Here is a 24,796-nt window from a genome sequence, read left to right as displayed (position 1 = left end):
CCGGATAACCATTTCCATCCATATCAACTCCTCCCGATATGGACTGGCCAAACATCCGCAGCGTTGGGTTTATAGTTCGCCCAGACAGTTTCTGCAACAGATAGTATAGAAATGGAATCACCAAAAGGAATCAAAATCAATATAAAGCACCACATGGTTCTTCTCTCAAGGACAGATTCTCATGTACACTGAGGCCCCTTTCTACTACCAGAGCACTATTGGAACCTGACCTTGCAAACCATAATACTGCAAACCCTATTCATGTGTGTAAGTCCCATGATCTCTTATGTGAGAAAGTGTTTTCTGGTCTTGACTTGAGTTAAAAGTCAGTGTTGACTAAAATAATACATAAATTACAAATAAACACACACACACGCACAAAATGAACAGCATATCAAATATATTCTTTATAGAAGACAGGGTCTAATTTTGTATTCCACATAACCTTTTCCATCACCTGCACTCATACGATTAAGAGTTTTATGGAGCATCACTAAAAAAATAAAAACAGTTAATTTAATTGAAAAATCAAATCCAACATGAGCACTTACTCTAAAAAAAGTTTGTCAATATGTTCAAGGTCAAAACGAGGAAGATTCATTGCCATAGCCAGTTGGAAATTCTGTTTTTCCAGCTATCATACAGTATTTTGTACCAGTGCTGATGCCATATCTCATTTCTGTCTCCCAAACCCAGAGGGCTTCTTAAAAATCACTAACACACAGGAACTTTCCTTAAATAGTTAAAAAGGCAAATGTTTTATCTGGAACAAATCAAGATATTAAAACCTCATCTTCCAAGCCAGCCACATGGCCCACAGGCTCCTGTGTGGCAAAAGAAAGGAGATCTGAGTTCAAAAAGGGGTTGACAGAAGTTAAATGGAAAAGACCTATTACAGAGCTGCTAGCATTGCTTCAAAGCATTTTACAGGCTACAATACTTCCTTGTCCAGCCCATACAAGAACGTTAATAGTAGCCAAAACATCACACAGAAAATTCATTGAAAGAGAAAATTGAAAACCAGTACAGTAGTGGAAAAAAGAGATCCTTTAAAACTAACATGTGATCCTGACGATCAGTTCTAAAAGGGAAACTATGCTTTAAAACAAACAGAGCTAAACTTTCCCAATCAAGGGCAGTTAACATTAGGCAATTGGAAGAAACTTTCTCCTCACATTACATTTACATCATAGAACATGATTAAGTTTTTGGGGGGTCCCTAATAGGGTGGTAAGTTCTGCCTACAGATATCCCGCAGACATCTGCAGGCTATTATGGTTTAAATGCTGAGGTATAATGCTGTTCTCCTTTAAGTGCCATGAATGAAAACAGCAAGCCATGAAGCTTAGACAGACTATTTATTTAGCACATGCATTATGTTGCAAGCCAATTAAGCTGCTTTAGCTCAGAGCCATCACTAAAGTTGCTGTAGGGGAGTGAGGCACAGATATAGATAATGATTTAAAGTAGAAAAGGGATGAAAAGGGTGAACATTTATATGATATGGGGTCACTTCCTCTCAGAGCTTGTTTAAAAGAGGAAATCCAGGGCATCTGGATGGCTCAGGGGCATGGTAATAGGATACACAAAGCCTTTTGCCTCAAGGTGGGTGGGTTCAAATCCAGTCCAGGTAGGTAAGGAACAAAAGTTGTAAGCATTTAATGGCTGTTTGGTGGCATATGAAAAGTGAATTGGTGGCTTCAGTCTAGTCCAGGGGTCGGCAACCTTTCAGAAGTGGTGTGCTGAGTCTTCATTTATTCACTCTAATTTAAGGTTTCGCATGCCAGCAATTCATTTTAATGTTTTTAGAAGGTCTCTCGCTATAATTCTATATTATATAACTAAACTATTGTTATATGTAAAGTAAATAAGGTTTTTTAAATGAAGCTTCTTAAACATTTTAAATTAAATTAAAATGAAGAGCTCCCCAGACCGGTGGCCAGAACCCAGGCAGTGTGTGCCGCTGAAAATCAGCCCGTGTGCTGCCTTCGGCACTCGTGCCATAGGTTGCTACCCCTGGTCTAGTCCCTTTGGAATAGGTACTAGGATACATTGTAAAAATAGTGCCACAATTGGTATCCTGGATGGAAAAGGGCACCAAGACAGAGCAATGGGTGTCCTTTAATCCTCTAGAAGTGGTCTCTGCCAGGAATGAGGGGCGGGTGTATTGCATTTGCCCACTTTGCTGTGGGAGGGGAGGAACAAGAACTTCAATCTGAAGCACTGTCAATGCGTCTTTTTAACACACTAAACTTCCTCGAAAACGAAAAACAAAACTCCAATCTGGACATGCAGGAGTTTAGAAGTCCAGAGTCTCCTACCAAATGAGAAGATCCCCACTTCCAGCAACTATTGCTGAGAAGAGAATGCAGAGCTGAGCCATACATATGCCACAAATTATCACATTTTAGAAGTATCATAAAACAGTTTTAACTTTCTTTGCAAAAAACGATGCATACTGTACATACAGTAAAAGGCAGAAGGACGAATCCCTTACAGTCTATTAAAGAGTCTCCACTATAACCACTAAAGCCTTTATTCTGCTTAAATTGATTTACTATGTAGGATCTCTCCCAGCAACAAAAAATATTTAGATCAGACCTTCAAACAGCCGGGGGGGGGTGGAATCTGCCTTTGCAAAAGCTTGCTAGACAAATATTAGAGACTATGGGGCATGTTTTAATAGGATGTATGGGATTTTATCTTCTTAATTCCCAAGATGCAAAGACTAAATTATCCTAGAATTATATTCAATGCTTCAGTGCCTGTATGGCATACGTAGGCAGTTTTTACTTCATGGTGGTTTGGTAAAGTGGAATCTCAAGACTGTTCTCCTGACACCTTCTCCTACTGGGAGGAAGAGCACCTCAAGTAGTCAAGTGTGCTTCTGCAGAAGGAGTCCCTAGACTCTGTTCCTTCTCACTAATTCTGGTCCTGCTACGAAGAGAGCAGTGCCAGACTCCCCCCCACCCCTCACCCCCCCACACACACACACACCCCATCCCCTGAAGAAGTCTGCTTTGCCATTCCAGTGCCTGTGCTTGTCCTTTTCAAGGTCTGCTGTCACTGAAATACCCCCTACCCAAGACTTCATCTACATGGGAAAGGAAGCTACATCTGAGAACTGTATTAAAACATGTTTTTAAAAAATGGCTCACGCTGATCCATTCTGGAATTGTTTTCCTGGCCAGAGAGGATGGGGCCAAACATCATTAGAAACTGTGCAAAATAGAACACTGAAGTCTCAGCGCCTAACTAGGCTCAGGTACAGAGTCTGAATTGATGCAGACTACACATACATAGACACACCAGCTACAGAAGAAGAGGGAATCAAATGGTGTGGTGAGGAGAGAGATTACTGCTTCCTGTCACAATGCTTTATCCATATGTTTGGCGCATTTCTGCGAGACCTGACAGAGTGACTCAAACAACAAGTTACCATAGAATACTGTGGAACAATGCCACCTGCGTCTCCATGGTAGATATACACCGCTCCTACGTAGTCATCCTCCTTTGGGGACCCAATGGCGACATCTGCATATGTAAAAGAATGTGAATTGAAAACATGTCACAGTCCTTTCCCTTTCCACACCTCCCATGTCATCCTTTTACAGAAGCCCACTGCCCCAGGCTGAAACAATTCATCATGAGAAAAAGGATCACGCTATTACTGGTGCCCACTTAGCTACAAATAGTTATCTCATTAAATTCCTTTTTAATTTATACCTATTTTGGCAACTAATAAGAAGCATGTCTCTTAGTTATAAAAATGTGTTTATTCCCACCAGCCTGCTCAAAAAGCCATTCAACGGTCCTTTCATCTGACCAACCCGGAGTGGATCAGCCTTGCACATCAAGACACCACTGGCTCGGAGTACAAACCACCCACTCTGCACTGTGACAACTGTGTTTGAAATGCCAAGTTTCCAAAGTCAAGTTAGGTCAAGTGGGTTGTTTTTCAAACATATAGGGGAATGAAAGGGCTGCTGAGTATCTTTGAGGATGTATATTCAGACACACATGCTAAGCCAACCAGTCCGTTTGAAGTCCTTAGTCTGCCAGAAATCACAGCAGCAAAATGGCTGGTGTCAACACTCCATTTTCACCTGTTGTTATCACAGTGTATGTCCTTGTACAAGACAGCCCATGAAAGAAACTGGACTGTAGGTTACAGGGGCAAGTGACAATAAATAGAATATACAATAGGAGGCAGTAAGAGCTACATGTTAAATGTACTTTCTGATAAGAAGCCCCAGTTACGACAATAAATGGGATATGGGACTAGCCCTGAGACAGAAGATGCCAAATGTTACACAAAAGATGTGGTTTCTTTTTGTTTAGGGACAACCTAAGAGTCATTAGTAAGAAATATACAATAGGGTTAAAAAAAAAAAAGCAGAAAGGAAATAGACCAAATGCCCAACTTTGCCCTGAGTTACCCAGGTATAACTCATGTTGAAATCAATGAGATTTACACCCATGTTTGGTGTAATTAGTAAAAACATCTTTACCAGGAAGTGTCATCTAGAGCTTGATTCACCACAGCATTATGCCATTCTTAAGAAGAGAGAATTTCCAAAGGAGTAATGCTGTGGCAAATCAGGCCATCTATTTGAAAGGTTTTCTGATATGGACTAGAATGATGTTTCCACCTCTACTTTGAAATAGGATTTGATGGTATAAACGTCCCTGTAATAAAATTTTAAAAAGCCAGACAAGGCTAGAAACAGAACATGGCAGAATGGAAATGCACCAACCTGAGTAGCCATCATCATCAATATCTCCTAGGGAGGCCATGCTTTCCCCAAAGTGTGCATTGTAGGCATTGTCGCCGTTCAGAACAAGCTGCTCTTCCAGGACTCCCTAGCAAACAGGAAAAAGGACAGGCTAAGAAAAACAAAGTGAGTGCTGAAAGCTACAGGGCCTCCCTGCCGGAACACATGACACTCAGGAAACACCTGGGGCAGAGCTGCAGTGTGACTTCTGCACTGCTATCGAAGCCCCAGTGAATGCAGCTTGCCTGGATATATAAAACAAAAGGGTTAAACACAATCAATCTAATTGACCCCAAAAGTGATTTGAACTAGACAGGACACACCACAGGCCAAACTCCTTAGCCACCTATCATAATTCAAGAAGCTATGTTCTACAGGAACATCCACATATGTGAGTTCACGTGAAGAGCCCTGGATTTTTCATGGCTATGGTAGAACCGGCACCAATTAAGTGACTATGCCAGCTGATAACTACTCCTCTGAATTTAGAACTGAAGTCAGAAAGAAGAGAATGCTTTTAAGAACACAGAAACACCACATATTAATTAATTCTCTATGCTCCAAAAATCCCCCAGTGATGACCTTACCTCATCTCTTTCAAGAACAAGGTTAGAAATTCTGCATGGTATTTTCAAAAGCGCTCAGTCTTGGTGTAAATCTGCTCCCTTGGAACTCAATGGAAGCAGGGTTAGGACTATACTGACTTTTTAAGAATCCCAATTTTTGTCTCTTTATACCCAGGAGAAAGAACTAATATGAATGATGTTATCAATATGCCAAAGCTAGAGGACTTGTTTGGCTCACTAAGTTTATCTATACATTAAACACCACTATTCAGTCCTTGTCCTGTTGGCATGCTGTATCCAAAGAATGCAGTCTCTAGTCAGGATTTACTCAGCCAAAGCTCCCATTGAATTTAGCAGAGGTTTCCCTGGGCAGAGACTGCAGGATTTGTGTCACAAGGTTTGAAAACTCCTAAGCTATGCCTACACTACCATGCTTGCAACGGTGCACATCGCTATAGCGCTGCTAGTGCAGACACTCTAAGCTGAAAGGAGAGAGCTCTCCCGTCAACTGAATTACTCCATCCCCCACGAGTGGCAGCAGCTGTGCCAGCGGGAGATGCTCTCCCGCTGACACAGCGATGTTCACTCCAGCATTTAGGTAAGTGTAACTTATGTCGCTCAGGGGGGTGGTTCATTCACACCCCTGAGCGACATAAGTTATACCAAAGTGGTAGTGTGTAGCCAGCCCTAGACTTTGCATGTTAGAGAGCAAGGCAAAGAATGGACGAATGTAAAATGAAGAATAAAGGATGGCTAGAGAGAGAGAGAGAGAGAGAGAGACAGCCCAGAACTGACTTTTGCATTCATATGCCAACAGATGGCAACTCATGCCCACCCACTTTCTAGCCAACCTCATTTGAGTGAGCTTTAACTTCTTGCAATGCACCTTCAAGAGGAAAGGAACATTTCCACAAGAAAAAAAAACTTAATTACTCAAGCCAACATCAAGAGCCCACCTCAAGTGTTCAGATTTTTTTATTCCCCACTTTGTGAATCAGGGAAGCACATGTAATACAGTCTTTTTCTTGGCTGCAGGGAGCTTCCGACATTAAAATAATCCTACATGATGAAGTTGGGACACAGAGTACGGGCAGGGGAGGGGAAAGCATACAGTCCTGTATGTGTTACTTGTTTCTTTAGAGCACACACCTCCAGTGATTAGATATAAGTGTATCAAATCTATCATAATGCCACATGTGCATGCTATAAAGTAATACTCTACATGCCATCAGGCTTATCTCTTACGGTGTAAGTGTCATGTGAGTGGTGTGGGTAGATAACTGAAATGAAGTGGAGTTGATCTGGCATCCATACAACAAAAATCCCAATCCTACAAATAATTAGTCATGTTACTTTACTTCACACGGGAAGTCCCAATGAAGTCAAGGTTGAAGGAAGGAGAAGCTGCTACTAGAACCTCAAGTTGTTTTACTTAATACATCATTTATAGACACAAATAGTTCACCTTTTCACCATGAACAATTTGGGGCAGGGACTGTCATTTGCTCTAGGTTTGACATCACCTAGCACAATGGGATCCCAATGCGGTTGACCTCTAGGCACTACTGCAATCAAACATTGAATAAGCAGCAGATCAAAGCGGGGGGAGGGGAGGAATCAGGGCTCATTTCAAGGATTGTTAATTGACAACTGAATTAACCCAAATGCAAGTCTGGTTTCTTTCACACACAGTCTGTAGGACTTGTAGGTAAATTTTATTTCCAGTAAGAATATATTATTAAAGTTATAAAAAGAAAGTTAATGTGAACCCAATAGTGCTACTGTTTAATCCAATGAAAAAATCTCCCATTGACTTAAAAGGAGGAGAATTGGGACCTATATGTAAAAAAAATACGGCTCAATTCTTAGAGTCAGTTTAAAAAGGCACTTTCACAACACATTTCCCTGAAAAAATATACGTCTTATTTTTCTTTAAACACTGTGTACTAATCATCTTCTTTGCTACTCCAGGAAGTCAAAGTTCAGAATATCCCAAGACTACAGTTGTGCAATGTGAAATTCAGTGGTTTCAATCGAAGGGGCTTTCCACTGTAGGCTTTCGATAAATAGCATCAAGTAATAATACAAATCTATTCATTAGTTTCTCTTCAAATCCCTGGTGTTTTGTTTTGAGTTGTGGGTTTGAACAACCATCCAAAACACAAAGAATAACTCTGGTCAAAGCAGCTGATTTTGAAATCAAAAGCATGGAAATCCACCAATACCACCAAATTTCAACATAAAACCAGAAATTTTCCCAAGCTTCCTCAAAAGATTCACATTTTCATGACCAGGAGCTGACTCCTAAGTTTGTAAAAAAAACCATGATATCAGATGTTTTTTGCCTGGCTTCATGTTTTGTTGGAAACACGCACATACACATCCCATGTATGTAAGACACCAAATTACATGGTAAACCGCAGCTGGACTGACCCTCCCGCCACATGCTCATCCACTTTGCATACTCACATTTCCTCTGTTGATATAGACTGTGACTTGACCTTCATCCCTGATCTCAGAAAACATGGGTGCTCCAACCAGCAGGTCTGAAAGTCCATCTGAGTTCAGATCAACTGCACATAAGGAGGAGCCAAAGTAAGAGCCCATCTGTAACCAAGCCGAGTCACAACAAAGCATTCAGTATCTGCCCACACACAGGAGGAAATCATTTATGTTTTTTAACATCAACTGATGACTTGCTGCTTTATCTCACACTAGCAGCCCTAAGGAGAAACCTTAGGGATTTTTTTGGCAAGAATTAGGCACTTTATTATAACTGTGCATCAGCTCAGTTTGTAGAAGGAATAAAACTCACACTCCAAGACATACTTAAAAGAGGAACTAAACGGCCTTACTTTAGAACAGCTTTTGCTTGGCAAATATCTAAAATGAGGAAGAGGAGAATTAGCAGCCTGAGCCAAGATTTTCAGAGGTGGCTAGTGATTTTTGAGGCCCAATGTCACACAACTGAATGGCGCCTGATTTTCAGAGGGTTTTTTGCTCATTTTTAGCTCATCACTTGCTAAAATCATGCCACTTTTCAAGCTGTCTCAAGCTGGAGTCCCCAAAAACAGTGGCACCCAAAATCACTAGTTATTCTTGAAAATCTTTTTCCTAGTCTTTTTAAATTTCTCGTAATCAACCAGAAAGAAAAGTAGTAGTCTGACTGCAGGATTTTTTCCATGCTAAGCAGCTATATTTGCATCAGGAGGTTACTTCCAGTTTATGAGACGTGAGGGGCAAGTTTTGGAACTGGCGGGCTGGGAAGCACAGCCCACTCCCCAGACCAGAGTCTGGCACCCCAGATTTGAGCTGCATCCACACTGCTCTGTCCCACATTACAGAGGGACTCAGACTCTCTGACTCACCCCTCCAGCCACTGACCTAAGTCAAGAGGGGTTGCTAGCTTAAGTCAGACTTATTTCTGTGTGGAAGGAAGATGGGCTTGGGTTTGAACCTGAGTCTGAGCCTGAGCTTGGTGTGCTGTGTTGACATACCCATATGGGCTTCCGACTGCAAGCTAATCAGCCTAAGGCCCTAAGTCTGCAATCCCTACTACACAGAACTCCCATTGGTTTCAGTGGGAGTTTCATGCCCAGAACTTGCAGAATCAAGCCCTAAATGTGTAGTCAATTTCTATCTTCAATGAAAGATATCAGGCTGAGATATTTAGGAAAGAGAATGAAAGACTTAGGTGTATTATCAGATCTATTTCAAATAACTATTATTGTAGAACATTAAATACTAACCACCCACCCAAATATACCCTTAAACCAGACTTGAGGTTTGATTTAAAATACAAGTAAGAAAACTGAAGGCAAAACTGGACACGGTCTTTAATTCACCCAACTGGCCAAGATGCTCACCAATGACTTTGTCTGCCCAATCTGCTCATGAGCAAAGTGCAACACTTTGGACTTCAGAGTCATTCCAGAATCCATAAAAAGACAGAGCATGAAAACATCATCGGCAAACCGATGGACTACACACACACTAGTGCATAGCTCTCAAATGTCTCACTTCGACGGACATCACACATTTTAGCCCAAAAGCCATCTGCTTTCCACATTAATCTGGTCACCCCTCGCTTTTATTGTTGACAGTTGTTTACATCATAAATGGAGAAACATGAAACTGAGATTACAAAGTTACTTAAGCTTTTTTTTAATTACGACTCTCACAGCATATTACATTTGCTACATACATCATGATTTTAGGGTCTCATTTTGAGTTTTTAATCACACATGGAGTCCCACATTTGGGCCTTGACAGATTAAGGTGTATGAAACAGAGCTCTGGCCAACCTATTAGGGTATATCCATACTGCTGTTGGGAGCTTGCTTCCCAGCACAGATACCCAGTCTTGTGCTAGCACTGCTCAAGCTAGCACGCTAAAAACAGCAGCATGGTCATGGTGGCAAGGGCGGAGACTCAGACTAGTTGCCTAATTACAAAACCCACCCAAACTGCAGCAGCCACACTGCTCTGTTTAGCACATTAGTTTGAGCAGACCTAGCACGTGCTTGTCTACCTGCACTGGGAAGCATGCTCCCAGCTGCTGTGTAGATATACCCATAGGCATAATGGGAAACAGGCAACAGCCACTCTGGTGTTCAAGTTGAGAATGTAACATTCCATCTACAAGTTTCCGTGAACTGTTTGGAAGCTGTAAGGACAGCGGGGTGAGCTGAGGATAGCGTTTCAGCATGTAATTCTGATATTTGGGTTCAAGGTCAGACCTTTAACATTATCTGACTCTCTAGTTATTTTGTAGTGGAATTCCCCTGGTGGATTTTTTTGGTTTATTTTTTTAAAATCCAGTAATGTTTTAAAACAAAATTCTCATGGGCAGTGAGTTAGAGTTATGAAAAACATTTCACTATGTATTCAGGCAGCTTTAAGGAAAAGGCTGTTATTTACCCAACTGTGCAGTGTGCTCATGTTACTGTGAGAACCTTGCATTTCTGCCTGTGTTTTTATTTGTAACCACAGGATTGCATTTACTCTTTTCCATATTTGATTTCCCAACCTTTTCCACCCTACGAAAAGAGAGGAGGGAAAAACTGCCTGTGCATTATGTCAAGTGTGCATGGGACATGAGAGGCATGAACTCATACCTTTGTTGCTAAAACAGTGTTTGGTTTGATTTCATTTCCAGCAATATTCATTAAGTGAGCATTGCACATCAAATTACATTTCACTATGGAAAAAAGACAGGCAGGTGTTTTTGTTTGTTTTTAAATAAATTATAGCTCAGATTTTACAGGAACTGGAAGGATGGGGCACATGAAAATCTACAAATATTTGAAGGATATAAACACCAAAGAGGTGCAGAATTATTAATGGTATTTATAAATGGGAATTGTGAGATTAAATTAAGAAAGGAAAAGTTTTGGCTGAGTAGCCAGAACACTTCCTGATAGTTCTATGCGGTAAGCTCAGGAATCGTTTTTCAAGAGAACCGATGGAAGCATCATCACTCAGGGCGTTTAAAAGAAGACTAGAAGAAACACAAGAAAATGCACTAGAAGAAACAATCAGGCACCAACAGGGAGATGTACTGGGTGAACTGATAGCATCACAGAAATTTGAGATGAAAAAGACCTATCAGTGCAAAACAAAATAGTGGAGACCTAAAAAACGCAATCACTTCATCCACCACCTATTCATCCTAGGGATTTTCTCCTGTCCCCACTGTTTAAGCAACTTTCTATAAAATGCGCTTATGATTCACTGAGACATTGGTGAAGTGTCTCAATGACAGGCTGATAACAGCATCACCTAGTATAGCCAAATTCGATTAATACTGTATACTGTTCAGGGTCTTCATCTCTTTTAGAGCCTGACTGCACAGCCAGAACAGAGTGCGAATACAAGCGGTTCCTTCTGGGCGGCCATGAGCTAGGCAGACAGTCTCTTCCTCAGAGATTTATCCCGAAATAAAGCACATTCCTGTTGTTCCCTCAAGCTGGATCTGCTACGTATTTGTTTTCCTGAGGACATAACACCTATCACCACCAAGGCTCCTGGTCAAGGAGAAGGTGCACTTCTCCCTACCCCAGCACGACCTCACACAGGGATGGGGAGTTTGACTAGGTACTGCTAGAATATTCAAACAAAGGACCAACATTTGCTCTAAGGAACAAATCCTCAAACCAGCACCCACGATAGATGCATGGAGGGAAGAGGGAAACAATCCTTCCTCAATGTGATGGAGCTGCTCCACAGCTCACTACTATAACTCTAATGTACCCGCCTCCTCCTCAGAGGGGCAGGGAGAGAAGCTCTGGACATATGAGAATCAGTTGCTATACAGGATCTACCTCTTTCCTAGTTTGTCTTCCACAGCTGAGCTTTGTAGGGCACCCCAACCCTTGCACTTTGGCATAGTGAACTCTCTGCTGTTACAGAGGCAGGAACAGGATTTCCCATAAAGAGCTTGTCTACACAGCAAGTTACTGCACAGCAAGCCAGGCTGTGATTCTACAGGACTCCGGCTTGCTGCACAGCAACCTCCCACATGAACCCTGCTACAATGCAGTCAAATCCCAGAGTGCGACAAGCTGGTACACGGCAGATTCACACCCTGGTTTGCTGAGGAGTAACTCGCCATGCAAACAAAGTACATTTTTATCAGCTCTAACAGGATTTTTAATTGCAAATATTAGCACATTAATAATTTACTCCACAATTTCAGCACCGAGCGGATGTTACCACTATGACAGAAAAGATGGTTGGTCTAAATGATGGCTTTAGGACTTCTGGGGATTTTTACACCTAAATCAAACACTTAAGAAGCTATTAATTCAAAATATTAATTGAAATAGCCACATCATTTTTTGTGAAGGATCGCTCACCTTTTTACCCGATGCCTGAAAAATCTTTATTAAGGAGCCTGATCCCCTGTCTGTTCTGAAAATATAAACCTACCAAATGGAAACAAAAACAAAAGCAGTTACAAACACTGACCACAAGGATAAGTAGTTTATAATGTTATGAATTCATCAGTGCAGTCTGAGTATATATGCACTTTATTCATTGTAATAAAATGATAATTAATATTTGCCAAACTCCACATTCAAGGTGATCCTCCTGCCTTTTCTAAAACAAAAGCTGAATTTCCCATTTTAGTACCAGATGTTAGAGGTCTCTTGTCATTACACGTACTTAAATAGCATCTTAATGCTGTGTGTGTGTGTGTGTTCTCTTGGAAAGGAATAGTAAAGTGTCCCAGAGTAACTAGGGCTGAGAATCTGACTGGTTATCGGGATCTTCCCACCCCTACCTTCTGTGCCAATTCCAACACCAATTTCCCCCCACCTCCCCGACCTCAAAATTGTGTGCAGTCTAGGTAGCAAGACAAATGTCAAGCTGTTTTAGCAAAGGTCAGGGTAAAAACTGAAATCACACCAATAAATGTGTTAGCACCTTATCAGTCAGATTTTTTTCAAAAGTTACAAAATTACAATGTATAGCAGCAGCACTTTAACTTCTGTTCATACAAGTTACTCTTAGAATATCCTTTTTAATATGTCCTGGACTGCATGTGCTTACATGGCAAGTCAGCCTCCATGTTGATGCTTTCTGACATTGGTCCTTCTCTCTGGATTGTTTTTCCATGTAGATTAACTTTCATATTGTTTAGAGTTACTCATTCAGAAAGCACACTTTTGAATGAGAATCTTGTTTAAAAATGGCTCCCATTTAATTCACCCTGTTTTACAGGATGTTCTGACTGATTCAGACAAGATGGCAAACAAGCCACAATGAGCAACCTTGAGGGTAGATAGCTGGGTCATTAAACCAGTAGGAAGTGTGGAAGATTGAATGAAATTAAAAATCTTCCTTGAAGTAAATATAGAGATATTTTTATTTGTATCATAATAAACATTATACCTTCCTCATTGTGGTCAAAATAGACAAGTCTAGTAGCAGTGGAGAGTCATAATGTAGTGATTTGGACATACTCAAATATAAGCCACTTATTGGTTGTTTTTTACTGTCTAATTGATTTGGTTGTAATACAGGTAAATACAGCAATGCAAGATCAAAAAGGAGATAGGCTAATAAAGACTATTAGATCTTCTGCTCCTAAGGAGGCCAATACACTCCTGGCACAATGTAGGGTATTAGCACTGTCCTCCAGTCCCAGAGCAGTACTGAAGCTCATTAATATTTAGCATTTAAGACCAGAAAGAGTAAAGAACCTAACATTTAATAAAATCCCCATTTGCTTGCAGCGAGGAACAAGTCTCCACTGAAGTCTTGAGTCACTTGTTAGCTCAGAGCAGCAGCAACAGCAAATCTGAAGTCAATTCATCCATTTCTGACCAGCAGGTGTCAGTGTAATTAGTAGGACCGGGCATCCCTTCATCTGTAAAGCTGATCATCAGCGCCAAGGACTTGATGTATTAAATTACATAGTGAATTATTAATGGGCACTTAATAGTTGTGTGCACATGGAGCTTTAAGGTGCTGTATATTTCTCTGAAGCAAATCAAGTACTGTACCTTATTGTGAAAGTTTCCCTTGGACATGGGGGGAAGGGGAGCAGGGGAAAGAGATTAATCTAGATACAATGACATGAAGACAGAGATTACCTTGGGTTTCACAATGGTCTGGTCCAGAGGAGATGAGGAGCCAAGGGTTCTGAATATTAAACTCCAATTTTGCTGCTGACTTGAATTTTGTAATTTTGGACAAGTCACTTAAGCCCCTCAACCTTAGTTACCCCATCAGCAAAATGGGGATAATTATAATTCCTGTCATAGGGAGGTCATCATTATGGAAAACCCCAAAAGCACCACCCAGCTCCAATCTCTGGCCAGCTCCTCTGGCTGGGTTTTCAGTTTATATCCATCACTGGCAATCTTATCGAGCCACCAACACTTTTGGTGTCTGCATGATCACCAGCCGTGCAGTGGCACTTGTTCATACACAGCTTCACAATTCGTTGGTTTCCCTTCTGATAACTCCATACCAACAAGGCCACCAAAACAAAACTAGTGCTATTTTAAGCAAAATAGGTTAAAAAAATTCAGACAGAAGAGTGATTTTTGAATTAACGTCTCTTTAAAAAAACTATTTTAAAGATGGGGGGGTAGGAAGGAGCACCACAAGGGGCAGAGAGGGTAAATTTGAGGACCTCATCAAATTTCCTCACCTCTTCCAGGCAAGTGCTCAAAAATTAATCTTCAGGCAAAATTTCATGGTTCATTAAGTTTACAGGAACTAAGTCAATATATTTTACCCAGTCACATCTGACTGTATCATTGTTTGACTAAAAGCCACACCTTTCCAATGCCTCCATCCTGGGGAGCTCCTCCTACGACATCTGTGGTAGTCGGCTGGGAGAAATGACCTGCTGTCACTGCGTATCCTGTGCAGGAGGTTGGGTGGGGTGATGGGGAAGATAAAGGAAAAAAAACAAAAAGGAAAAATGTGAGAAACAGGTCAGCCATCTGGATCATACTAATCAGGTTCCACAGTTCCTCTTGGAGTGTAAATATCCCAGCATCATGCAAAAAGCAGCAGGCTCTCACTTTGTACAGGAACTCGCCAACATTCAGTTCAAGTGTACAACACATCAGGAAATTACAGTAAGCATTCAATTGTTTTTCCAAAAGCCAAGAAGGTGAAGGTGTGGGTGGGAGCCCGGTGAAGGATAGGCAAAGGTAGGAGGAACAATAAGTTAAGAATCCAGATGTGAGAAGAATGAGAAGCAGTAAAAACAGAAACCTGTACACAGAGAGTCAAGTGACCATATCATCAGGAAAAAACGGCTTTCATGCCTGTGAATGACAGTCTCATGTATGCCAAAGAGAATAATACTCCCTCAGTTAAAGTAACTGCCCATCATGGCATGGAAAAATCAAGTGCCTTTTCAGTTCATAGGGAAAAAACAAAACAACAGATGAAGAGGTCAGCAAAGTTAATGCTTGAAAAAGAAAAAAAACAGGAGTGAATTTGAAACAGTATATAAAGAAAGTGTATCTGAAACAGGTAGATCAAAGTTTGGTCTTGTTTGCTAAATTAAAAATGATATATAATAAGTTTAAAGGAGTCTAAGGAGAGAACTGGGTTTCTTTCCCTTTTAAGGATGTTTTGTATTCAGCTCGTCCCTCCATTGTGAATTATGGTTCTCCCATCCACATGCTAAACACTGTAATTCAGGTCTAATCAGTGGAAAAATCTATATATGACTTTACATATATACACACACTGTTCACTTAATTATCCTTGAGTGGCACCTGCTACATTATATTTAGAAAAGACTGCAGGTTAAGGAAAGTCAGCCTGAGTCTTTAGTCAAACAGCATTAGACTGTTGCCTGTTGAGTTTTCCAAGTCCTGACACTCCTAAACACTGGGGATTAGGTGGAAGCCTTTAAATTAATTTCGCTTGTGACATTAGCTGATTTTAAAGCAAGGCCTCTAGAAGTTAAAGCCTAGTCTGTTAAATACCTACAAAATCTGCTCCACTCCCTAGCCCATCCCCCTCGTCCCCCCATGGTCTCTTACTAATAAAACATTTATATAGTGCTTCGTTTCTTCAAATAAACTAATCATTCTACAGATACAGAGGAGCCGCTTAGCCCAAACCACACAGTAAGTAGTGGCATGGCCACAGCTAGAACTCTGGCATTCCTGGCTTCCAGTCTGTTACTTAGCCTAGACCATACAGTCTCACAATGCAAATCTGTTTTCTATATTCCAACCACTATAATGTTGGGGCGGGGTGGGGGGGAGGGGAGGAATGAACTAGTGAAAGTCCTTCACTGCTTTTTTCCTATATATTTTGTCAGGTAACCCACCAGCCACTCAAACCATTTTAAGCTAGCCACTTATTCTTTTACTTTACACCAACAAAACATTATTTCCCCTGAAAAACAACTGCACCATTATTTTACCCTATTTCCAGCCTGACATCGGGGTCCGAGCAGCTACTTGCCTAAGTATGTGTACCGCCTGGCTATCACAGCATCATCATTCAGTTTGAAATAGGTGTTGTCAGTGAGGTTCAACACTTTGACAGTTCCTGTCCAGTAAAAAGATCCTGGTGCTCCCATGATGACCAACTCCTATGAGAGAAAAGAAAACAGGGATGGATGGGAACCAGAAAAAAATATGAAAGAATTAATCAGAGCAAGCAATCGTTATGTTTTATAAGGCCAGAGGAGATTTAAATCAAGGCTTCATGCATGAATCTGCCCACAGAAAAGAGTTGGAATTATTCCTGTGTTTATACAGTACTTTTCATCCCAAACATCCCCTAAGCAAGTTTTTGCCAATACTGGAGACACTCCCCCCCCTATTAAAATACCTGAGCTCTCCTCCAACCCTTGCCCTTCACACAGATACCTGGAATCAATACATCTCTGTTGAACCCTCCTGCTACCTCTACAAGAAGCATCCCCAATCACTCTCACAAACTACTGAACATGCCTTCAAACATGCTCTTCCAACAACTGTTCCTCCCAGCTGCTTCGTCCTCCTACTACTCCCAAGAAGTATCAAAACTGAGCTACAGAATCCATCCACTCATTCAACAAGCACCCTGGATCTACCTCCCAACCTGCTGCCAACAGCTCACAGCTTCCAGGTGACATTGTAGACAAAAAGTCTACAGTTCAAAACAGGCTGAAGGACCAGATCCTCAGCTGCTGTAAGTCAATTGATCCTTACATCAACTGAGGATTTGGACCTATGTATTTAAGAGAAATCGATTATATGAGGACCTTAAAAATGTAGATAGTCCCCATGCATTTAAGGATGTGTTTTGAGGGTGGAACTGTGCAAAACTCAGACCAGAGTCATGTACTTTAGTGGCGTTTCAAAGGGACCTGGGACAATTTATGGTTTCAGGTGGAAACTACTAGGAACCTGATGGTTATACTTTGTTTTGATCTGAAATCAGGAAAAATTTGATGGTTTTAACATTTCAGCTGAGTTTTGCTTTGAGTTTCTTGGACTTGACATTCAAAGCAAAACTCAGGCTGAACAAAGTCTTGTGAACTAAAATCAAAGAAAGATTCAAATGGATCCCCGCAAGTGGAAGCCACTGAGTTTCCCATCCTTCCATTTGAGAGAAGGGGGGCTCCTAATTATCAATGAGAACCACAAACATGTAATATGCAGTGGTAGTGGTGGAAAAGAAAAAAGAAAAAAAAACAAGCCAAGCTCAGAGTGAAATCATACAGATGGTGATCCCTGGCTGAAAGCCAAGCCCAGCTGAAAAAACTAGTGTCACATTGGAAGGATTTGATTTAGCTGAACTAGGAAAGGGCAGAATAGGAGTTAATATAAGCTCATCATAAGAACTGAACAGTCTCTGATGTAAGAGAACTGAGTGAAAATTGGCTTCCATTTTCCTCACCCCTCAAGAAATAGTGTATGAGGCATTCAAATTCATTGCTGGTGAGACAGACTACCCTTGCTGTATTCCACAGGCACTGGGGAAAACCACACTCTTTCCTTCTACCTCAGCACAAGCCATGAATCGTGGTCATATGCAAACTGTACAAGTCTTGGAATTGACTAAGTTACAATGTCACTGTTTCTGCTGGTTTGCCAGAGGAGCACAATAGGGAGAGGGAGGAACCAACTTTTTTTCCCCGTTTAAGGCCTACGCCTATATGAAGCTTGCCTCGTTCTGAGGAGTGTATCAAAGTTTGATCAAAGTGTAGGAATATCACAACAACAACATGAATGTTGTTTCTAAAAGGGGAAGACTATGTCTCAGTGCTTCAGACCACCCTAAAGTGAAGCCTCTGTATAAATGTGCCTCTGTAGAAACAAATCGGTGCAGCAGGAAGACTGGGGTGGGGGAGGGAGAGATAAAGGGAGAAGCTGCAAGGCAAAGTAAAGGGATTTAAAGAGTGACACTTCTGGGGAAAGGAAGGCTGAAGTGCCAGAGTCCAGGCCCAGTTTTCAAACGTGGGATCCTACATGGACATGCAAACCCCACATTAGGATGCTCTTAGTATATAAAATAGGCATTTCTGAGCACAGCAGATTGAAAAATGATGCATCGACCTGCAGCTTTTTATGTGCATCTTTTAATTAAAATCTAAGCAGTTGCGTTTGTGTTGCTTGTATGACGAAAGACTGCCTCAGGATAGTGAAATGGTAGATCATTTCTTTTCTCAGGGGACTATACAACAATGAGGCAGAATCCCACCTGGGATTCTTATATCATGTGCTCTCATTTGAAAGCCCTTCATCCAGGATTTTTTTTAAATGTATGTTTTGGTCACTGAAGATCTGTTGTGTACAACGTGACATAAGGCAGCTAGAGCTTTTGGAAGGAAATCCCATACTCAGTTCCCTAAATCCAGAGAGAGTTTACTCCAAACCACAGGGTGTTGGAGGGAATTCTCTGCCACATCAGTGATGAACGTAATATGCATTATTCTCAGCTCTGACCAGACAGAGCAGCACAGCCATGAATTATTGCTGTACAATTGTGTGAATGTATATGTAAATCTGGGCCTCATGCAGCTATACTATGAAATCCAGGAAGCCTGTGGTACAGAGTTTCCTTGTTGTTTTTTTTTATTGTGCTGACAAACAGCTGGTTTTCTTCACCTGTTTTTTATAAAAAAGGTCACAGGAAATTGTAACCCAGTAATCATGCCAGTAACACAACCCCTGGTACCAGAAGAGGGTTGATAAACTCCTGTGCTAGAGTATTCCAGTCCAGAGGAGGCTATATACGGGCATTTCCTGATGATACACAAGGACATAGATTGCAATACACAGCTAAATAGAGGGGTGTGCTAAGCTACAGGTTTTTTTCTTGGGAGTGGCTGTGCCCTTGAGAACAATGGATTTTCCCTGGGCAGAAACAACTAGCATCAGCAGGACTGAGTGCAAGAGTGTACAATAGGGGCTTCCCTGTTTGACCCGGAAGTCGTTTATCTACATTTCCTGCTCAGGCTGAAGCTCCATAAGGCAGGAGCACTAAAAGTTCAAAGACATCTTTTGAACTGGGCTGGTGAGGGAGGTTTACAGCATGGAAAAAGAAACAGTCTTGATTGTGCAGACAAACCAGGAAACAACTGTTGCTGACAAGTCTCCTGTTACCAGACACAGTGCCATTGTCATAAGGGTTGCAACCCATGCCCAGTATACTTGGGAATATCTCATTCCAGTTTTTCATGCAGCGTACCCTAATTCTGTTTATATCAGCCAAGACAATAAACCCTCTGGGCCAAATTTGATGGTGGTGTGTAAATTAGATCTCTCTCACATTACATTGAACTCCTCGCACTAATTACACCCACTCTGCTGACGTCTAGGAGAGCTCTACCTTCCGTACCAGAAGGCATAAAGAGACTTGTTTAAATTCCACCTCCTTGGCACATAAATTCTACTAGCTTAGACTCCCTTAGACTAAGAAACCGAAAAGAATGTAAGCAACTCCAAGGGAGTCTAACTCAGTGTCAGGGGCTCTAACCAGGGCCGGCGCTTCCATTAGGCGACCCTAGGCGGTCGCCTAGGGTGCCAGGATTCGGGGGGTGGCATTTTGTGCGCGGCCCATGGGGCGCGCGGGAGCTTCCAGTTCCGCTCCCATCGCGCCGCTGAAGAAGGACCTTGTGCCAACATGCCGCGGAAAACAGTGGCAGGCAATTGAGCAGCTCAATGACTGCCGCTGTTGCCTGTGGCATTTCGGCGGAGGGTCCTTCTTTGGCAGCGCGATGGGAGTGGAACCAGAAGCTCCCGCATGCCCCATGGGGAGTGCACAAAATGCCACCCCCCGAATTCTGCCTAGGGCGCCAGAAACTCTGGCACCGTTCCTGGCTCTAACTTACACATCACCTCCAAGTCTGACCCTCTGCATCTATGGAAATCTAAATAAATAAGTCCAATTGAGTCTAACTGCCTCTTAAGGATAGCTAAGTTTATGTGACATATACACTCAGGGGACAGGAAGAAAATGTTACACTAGAGTTTGTCTACACAGCAGGCAATGCGCACTACGTGGGTGTGGTTTCTAAAGCGCACTAATATATTGCACACTAACTGGACCATGTAGGCCCTGCTGCTGAAAGTTCCCTAGTGCATTTTTACATATGGCTGTTTCAAACAGCACTACATTAAAGCACACTAGGGAACTCTTAGGGCACACCAGCAGGGTCTATATGGACCAGTTACTGTGCAATACATTAGAGTGCTTTAGAAACCACACCCACATAGTGCGCACTGCTCCACTGCATAGCTAAGCCCATAGATTCCCTTCTAGAATTGCTTGGAGTCACTTGGACTCCCATCAGAACTTGGCCCTCTCAGTTTAGTGGTTACCTTCTTTTCTTCTCCTTTTCCATTCTCACCAGCACTTTTGAGGTTCATGAATTTTAAAATTTTCTTACTGCATCTGCTATTGCTCCTCTTGCTGTGCATCTATTAGTTCTCTCCCAAGCACTCTGAACTGGCAATTCAAAGCTATACCTTCTGGCAGTGAGTAACAGGAAGCAATGCTTCCAAAGTAACTGATTTAGGACAGCCCAGGAGTTAGCAGGCTAATGGCAATGGCACACACTGAAGTAACAACAATAGAAAACCACTGACTACTTTTAAAGATGAAGGAACCGGACCCAGGGAAGAAGGGGAATAGGGTTGATTGGAATAAAAAGACAAATATAAGTAGAAGGGGAGAACTGAGAAAAGAAGGCCCTAACTTTATGCTGCTTTCTAGATCCCACCTATCCTATTCCATCCCTCTATTGGCCTCCTCTTTGTTTTTAATCAAACAGGATATTGAATATGGGCTTAATTTATCTACAGTGTTTCATTAAATGAACCGTTAATAATCATGCTATCCTCCACCTTTCAGTGCATCAGCAGAAGTCACAGACATCTCACCATTGGATTAAACAGTGGAACTTCAGGAAAGTTTCATCTTAGGTCTGAATTTCGCAGCTCAGGCCCATCTCTGATATTGTATCAATGTAAAGTCATCATCATTAGTCACAAAGGCCAGGATTTTCAAACATGCGTAGAGATGTTACATGCCCAACTTAAGACAACTTGAAGGGATCGGATATGCAGAATGTCTTGGGCATCCACTCTCTGCACCTCAGGCCATTTTTTCAAAAATCTCTCAAATTGGGCACCCAAAAATCACTAGCCACTATTGAAAATTTTTGTTTTTATCTTTCTAAACATACAGCAAACAATATTATAGACCATGAGATAGGTAAAAATCTATTTTGATGCCTTAAACATTGATCATGTAATGTTTGCTCAAACAAGTACTCCCACTAATAGTAAAGGAGCTACCCTCATGAGTAAGGATTGCTCAAGTGAGTAAGGATTATAGGACTCAGCCCTTACTGAATCACATATGAAGAGAGAAACCGACTCCTTCTTCCATGGTATCTTTGGCTATAAAAACTAAGAGAAAAAAATGAAGAAATTCTGAAAAGAGATGAGCTTGTGTTTGATATGAATGCTACTGAGAAATTTAGGGTAAAATGTTCTAATTTTTTGGAAGTTCAAAAACAAAATTTCACTGCAGAAACAATGAACCCTAATGTCATTGAAGTGAGATCAATGATGTTACATCAGGGATTAATTTGACCAAGCATTTATGTAACTGCCCAGCCATGGCTCTGAAAAACATATTCCACGGTACCAGCAAGAATGGACAAAGCATCAGAAAAGGTATTTTATCTAAATTTAAGGACTATTAAAAAAAATTTCATTCATGGGGGAGGGAAATTTTAAAGCAAAATTTAAGAGAATAAATAAAAAGTAAACCCAGAGACAGAAACTGTGGGACCTATATGGTTAAAATATTCCCTCAGGATAGTCTTCAAAGTTCATTCATTCTTCCCTGGGGGTACTTAAGCATAAATCTCCATTCATGTGGTTCATATGTATTATGTAATGTATGAGACTTCACAGTGACGCATTTCCAGAACTGTGGGAGGAGAGACATTGTAAAAGGTGGGTGGGTGTTTGCTGCGTTATTGAAGTCAGAACATTATAAAAGGAAATATGCCAAGTGCATAGAATGCAGCTAATGGCACGTTTCTGTTTCCACACTCCTTCCCAGTGTACATGGCAAAACAAGCAGGAAAATGCATCCACAAACTTGAACTTTTCATCAAAACCACCATTACCCACCTCAGTGAAGAAGCCCGCTATTCCAGCCTGACACGAGCCATGCTCTTCCCCGTATTTCTTCTTATACTCTAGATTGGAGGGGGAGGAAGAAAACAAACCACAGTCACGTCAGTCTGTGCCAGCTGTGCGCGGCTCACAGTTCGCTGAGCTCCCTGCTTCATTCCACATGTACTGCTGAGTGCTGAGCCACAAAAAAGACTAACTGGAGCCAAAGGAGGAAAAACTTAGGAATCCAGTGAGCCTCAGAAATGTAGGCCTCATTTATATACGTATATTGTATACGTATATTGCCAAAATTTACAGTTGACCAGTCTCTACTGAAGAGGAACAGCAGCAACAAACAAAAAAATCCCATTTGTGATCATATATGGCTACAAACTTTCAGTGACAGGACAGGAATAGCAGGACAATAGCAAGAGGGCAAGAAAGCAGACCCAGGAATTGTAGGTCTCAGTGGTATATACCAGCAGCAACAATATTGCCTATTAACTTATAATTGTGTAGTTTAAGGCAATACATTCTTCTGTTCCCAGCTGAGCTGTCCAGCCACATTGCTGTAAATGTTGGCTAAAAGTTACAAAAGGGAGTAGGACCCCTGGATTCTCTCTCCAGATCTGTCACTTGCTGTGTGGCCTTAGGCAAGTCACTTAATCTCTCCTGTGCATCAGATTTTCCATCTGTAAAATGGGCATAGTAATACTCAATTATAACATAGCGGTGTAGTTTTATGCAAAGTAGAATGGTGAAGCTTAGTATTTATGAAGTGCTTTGAGTGCCACGGTTAAGAGGTACTATATAAAAGAACAAAGTATTACAATACTGGTGTATTCAGCAAACCAAACTAATCACAACCAGCCTCATCCCAGTCTTATTAAGCAAATAAAATCTAGGTCTAGTGGGTGGCAGGACACTCCATCCACCCAAAACAATAAAAGAATGCTGAGTGGAAAGACCTGTGCATTCATTTCCACTTTCATATTGTCTGCAATGCAATTGATAACACACTTCATCCCTTCATAACGTTTCATTTCCAACTCTAAGAGATACCAAAAAACATATACCTCAAATTCATCAAACTTGCATTCCAACGCAAAACCTTAACATTGACTTCATATGCTTCTGGATTAACAGGTCAATCATATATCACACTGACTGTCACAGGTTCACACAGCTGAGGAGTTATTCTGCCATAACACTGCTAAACAGGCCGGATTAACTTTTTGTGGGCCCAGCGCCAAACATATTTGTGGGCCCCCATTGGGGAAATAGGGCATGTGATGGCGGGCGGTCCACAGAGGTAGAGGCCGGTTGGGGGCAATGAGGCGCAGCTCAACGGGAGTGGCCCCACTCAGCCCAGCACAAGGACACTGTTTACAAACCCACAACTACTAGACACATAGTGATCCGCCCAGCCCTGCATTGCCAGCATGCCCCTTCCACACTGCTCCCCTGCCCAGGGCTCTGCTCTTATGCCCAGCACCCCCTCACCCAGAGACTTCCTCCACAGATCCCTATGCCCAATACCCCTGGTCCCACTATGTCCAGCACCCCCTGCCCAGAGATCCCTCCCGCTGACCTCCCACCACAATTGCACAGCACCCTGCACACCATACTCCCTGCCCAGCTCCCACACCTACAGATCCCCACTTCACCATACCCCCTGCCCAGCACCCACTTCACAGTCCCACCATCACACTGTACAGCGCCCCATATTCCTGAGGGAATTTTGCATCAAATTCTATGCATAATATTTTAAAATTCTGCATTTTTTCCCCAATAAATAAATGTGGAAGCTCTGCCATGGCAGTGGGGAGCACAGGCCACTGAGGTGGGAGAATACCCTGCAGCCTCCCCCACCCTCCCTGGGACAGGGACTTGGCAGTGAGGCTGAACCTGACCCTGACACAGCACAAGGGCCAGGCCTGCCACAGAAACACCCTGGGGCCCTGCCAGGCTCACCAGATGTGGGCAGGAAGGCTCAGCCTGGCAGTAGGATCCAAGTGCAGAGGGGTTAGTGTGGGGGGATCCAGATGGGATAAGAGGGTTCTGTGGGGGCAGTCTGGGTGCAGGCAGCTCAGTGGGGGATCTGGATGCACAGGGAAGTTCCAGGTGCAGGGGCAGCAGGAGTCTGCAGGGGGGACCAAGTGAAAGGGGTTGGAGCTCAGCGGGGTTGAGGGGAGGGGATCTGGGTGCAGGGGAGGTGGGGTTCATTTGGGTAGGGATGCAGGTGGTTGGGGCTCAGTGGGGAGGGTGTCTGGGGTGGCTCATCGGGGGGGGACAGATGCAGGGGAGGTGGGGCTTGTCAGGGTGAGGGTTTGATGGGCCT

At 42.2% G+C, this 24,796-nt stretch overlaps 1 protein-coding gene across 3 annotated transcripts in view; it reads right to left on the bottom strand.

Moving 5' to 3' along the window:
- ITGA9 (integrin subunit alpha 9) overlaps positions 1-24,796 on the bottom strand; it is a 298,314-nt gene that overhangs the window by 233,636 nt on the left and 39,882 nt on the right. For all 3 annotated transcript variants that reach the window (XM_039526656.1, XM_039526655.1, XM_039526654.1), the window contains exons 5-12: positions 22,471-22,538; positions 16,292-16,421; positions 14,635-14,720; positions 12,199-12,267; positions 7,811-7,948; positions 4,758-4,863; positions 3,440-3,534; positions 1-91 (exon numbers count right to left, since the gene is read on the bottom strand). In XM_039526656.1, coding sequence (XP_039382590.1) covers positions 1-91; positions 3,440-3,534; positions 4,758-4,863; positions 7,811-7,948; positions 12,199-12,267; positions 14,635-14,720; positions 16,292-16,421; positions 22,471-22,538 — 783 coding nt within the window. The remainder of the gene's footprint in view (positions 92-3,439; positions 3,535-4,757; positions 4,864-7,810; positions 7,949-12,198; positions 12,268-14,634; positions 14,721-16,291; positions 16,422-22,470; positions 22,539-24,796) is intronic.

The sequence above is a fragment of the Mauremys reevesii genome, linkage group 2 (genome assembly GCF_016161935.1).
Source record: "Mauremys reevesii isolate NIE-2019 linkage group 2, ASM1616193v1, whole genome shotgun sequence".
Lineage (NCBI taxonomy): Eukaryota > Metazoa > Chordata > Testudines > Geoemydidae > Mauremys > Mauremys reevesii.
This window is presented reverse-complemented; position numbering and strand designations above follow the sequence as displayed.